The 3,408-nt window shown below is 37.8% G+C and overlaps 1 protein-coding gene across 1 annotated transcript; it reads left to right on the plus strand.

Annotated features, from left to right (window-relative positions):
• Positions 1-1,115: 1,115 nt before the first annotated feature.
• On the plus strand, positions 1,116-2,449 carry SYCE3 (synaptonemal complex central element protein 3). Its single transcript, XM_009894124.1, has 2 exons — positions 1,116-1,224; positions 2,280-2,449. The coding sequence occupies exons 1-2, from the start codon at positions 1,116-1,118 to the stop codon at positions 2,447-2,449; spliced, it is 279 nt and encodes a 92-aa protein (XP_009892426.1).
• Positions 2,450-3,408: the final 959 nt, after the last annotated feature.

Here is a 3,408-nt window from a genome sequence, read left to right on the forward strand (position 1 = left end):
AGGGAGCAGGTGGCGGGGTGAGGGCTGGTGGCGGGTGGGCAACGGCCACGCTCTGAGGGGGACTCCACGCACGGCCTTCGGGCTGGGCCCAGCCGCCCCCTCCCCCCAGTGGGAAGTTGGAGCGTGCCCGTTATGTGGTACAAGGAGGGGTGGGGGATTTTTAATGTCTCCGGGGTAGAGGGTCTGCCGGCAGACGGCTACCGGGTGGAACGGGTTGTGCGAAGAGAGGCCCTTGAACACCCAGCCTCTTGGTAAGGCTTGGCATTGCTCTAAAATGCTGTAAAGCCGTTATAAACCTTTGCATTCCTTCCACATTTATTGGCAATAAAACCCGGAAAATGGCAAACGACCGACTGAGTTTGAGAAGTCATATATAAAATAAGAAAGCTGACAGAAAACTATGCCTGCTGTGTGACGTGTATCATCACTACAGTGAAGCTCTTCCGTCTCCTCCCTAGTTTCATCCCATCCATCCACGGTTTTCAGAGAAGGACATTAAAGGCACGTTTTTAGTTAATATCAAGGTTCTGAAACTTTTAATTGCATAAATTTGGCCTCTAAATCTATATTTTTGCCCCAAGCAATTTTACTTCCTGAAATTTTACTACCTACAACTTAAGCAGAGGTTAGTAAATCACAAGCATTTAGCTGCTTATATGGTGACCGAACTTAGTGTATGTACTTACCTGGCTGTAGCATGCAAGTGTGGAACACTGGGTACAAATGGGGATTTTACAACTAACTTTGAAAATTAGGAATTGCCCGACATCAGAGTATCTGGAAAAGAAGCTTGAAGATAACTGTAACATGATAACATATAAAATTTTCTAACGAAGCGTTTGGCACAGTGATCTTTGTTACTACTGATATCAAAATCTTTATTTGGCACAAACACTGCGAATTTGAGTGTAATTCTTTCTACTTAATTTCAAAATGGATTGAAAATAGTATGCAGCATACAGGTGATGACAGTAACTTCAAGGTCAGATTCTTCATGATTCACATGTACATTGAGTATATACCTTTTTTTTTAATTTATTGCAATGTTACTTTCTCTCAACTGAAAATCAACTCACTTAAAAGTAAAAAGTATGAAATTCCTGTTTTCCTTGTAGATGGCTGAATCAGAACCTCAGGAAGGAAACTATGATAACATGGTAAAAATGGTGGAGGACCTGAACAGGGACTTAGAAAAACTTCTGGAAGAAATGGAAAAACTAACAGGTACAGGTCTTTATTAAGAATGATACGGATTTGTCTACTAGAGTGAAGACATTGAAGATTAATTATTTGTATTTATTGCTGTAAACTTCTGTGTGATAGAAATGTAAGTGGAAACAATTACCATCAACTAATGCCCTAATTAATTGGGAGAAAACATGCAAATAATCTTGAAGTTTCAGATGGCTCAGAATTGAAAATAGGTGGTGGATGCTCAGTTCAGAGTGCTGTTTGAAAACAGAAATAATACTAAGGTATTTAATTTACAATTACTAAAACATAGTATATAAAATGAGATTTAATTCTGAAAAACAGTGGGATGCATAGTAGCACTCGGGTCAGTGCATGATGCATTTAGTTCCTCAGCTAGAATTTGCTCCTCTGCAAATTTCATCTTAGTCCTGTATGTATGGAGAGGATTGCATATTCCTCTCCTTGTTCTGCAAGAATTCTGTTAGAAACTGTGTGCACCTAACAAGAATAGATGGAAACTGTTATTTAAACTATTTGCAATTAAACACAATTTATGAGTGCCATTGCAAAAACTACAGTCAATATATGGTAAAATACAAGGGAAAGTATGAAATAAGTGCTAAAAGTATTTGCTGTGCTTTATCAGATCCTCATTATTTCAAAATCAATTTCACTATTTAGGTTGTTCTTAAAACCTTTCATTTCTATGCTGCAGCCTCCTTGATCTTACTCTTCCTCACAAGCCTCTTGACTGCAACTGGTCTAGAGAGAGGATTCTTTGGTTCATTTATTTTAAAACAGCCTGTTGAACCTTTCTTTTTGATTACCTATTTTGTTGCAATTTTTAGGTAAAAGTGTCTATCTCACTTTTGTAATTGATATCATTCTGAAGTATTTTGAGACATAAAGAAGTATTAATTCTATTTAATCTTCAGTATTACTGTAAGCAGTTTCCACTTACAGCAGGCCTTATCTGACATAAGATCTGGACTGATAATTCATGTCCTTTATTTGTTTTTTTTGAATCAGCCATTGCTTTTATTTAGCAAAAATTCCTGGCTTAGTAGTATCTGTTGGGTCTGTAGTGCAGGCAACCTGGATGGCTTATGACATGGTAGTCATACGTACCAACCCAGACCTGTCCAACTCCATGAGGCGTTTGGAAGATGCCTTCCTGAGTTGCAAAGAAGAAATTGAGAAGAAATGGCAAGACGTACAGATTGAATCTAAAGGTGAAGAGGAAAAAAAGGAGTAAATTGAATTCAGCCATGCTGGCAGGACAACATCCCTTGGAAAATGACTGTAGTCTTTTTTTATTCCAGCCATGGAGGCTTCACAGACACTGTGGAAAATGGATTTGCTTTCATCTTACTAAGAACTACTTATGTGTATACATCTATGGAAGTATTTTAATGAGATTACACATATATATATTTATATTATTGAAGGTAAAAGGTAACAATGTGTCTATTTTCATTATGCTCATCAGTAATCCTTGTAGCAATTGTGCATACACAACTTACATTCTTTCTGTGTCTTTCTTCCTGGAAGATGATACTCACTTCATCATCAATATACGTGGAATTCTTTGACACCTGAATAAATTGGGGGGGGTGGGAGAGCAGGGGGGTACAATGGACCATCACAGTGGTATTGCACCGGCACATGCCTTTCAGAGAAAACTGAACAATTACTTTTTTTTCTAAATGAGAAACACATGAAATTCTAGATTTGCAGATGGAGTGGGTTAGTTTGATGTGGGATGACCAGCTAGGTGTTCAGTTACAGAATTTTATTATTCAGATAGCTCATCCGTAGTTGTTTCATTTTGTTCCTTAGATTTTTAACTATTTCTTTGGACTGGTTTTCCCAGAAAGATTGTTCTTCTCAAACCCTCTGAAGGTAGCATGTCTCATAAGAAAAAATTGTTTACCGTTATAGACCGCACTGTCTGTGGTGTAGTCTGTGGGGTTGCTGCAGAAACCAAACTAACCATGTTGTAAAACATGCTTTTCCCCATATATTCCTACAGTGCAATATTAAAAAAGAAAGAAAATTAAAAAAAAATTACTTTTCTTTTGTCATCAAGATGTGGATTAAGAGCACCATCTTGTGGCGTGCAGTTGAATATTTTATATGAGATGGAAGTCAATGCAAGTTTTGAGAAGAACCTTCCGTTTTATTAAAATCGGTCTCTTAACTAGAAAGCAAGCA

Source organism: Charadrius vociferus, unplaced genomic scaffold, assembly GCF_000708025.1.
Source record: "Charadrius vociferus isolate BGI_N301 unplaced genomic scaffold, ASM70802v2 scaffold561, whole genome shotgun sequence".
NCBI lineage: Eukaryota > Metazoa > Chordata > Aves > Charadriiformes > Charadriidae > Charadrius > Charadrius vociferus.

Coding starts and splice junctions, on each gene's coding strand:
- SYCE3 (XM_009894124.1), top strand. CDS start 1,116: ATGGCTGAATCAGAACCTCAGGAAGGAAACTATGATAACATGGTAAAA. Junction 1,225..2,279: donor AGAAATGGAAAAACTAACAG/GTACAGGTCTTT, acceptor TTGGGTCTGTAG/TGCAGGCAACCTGGATGGCT.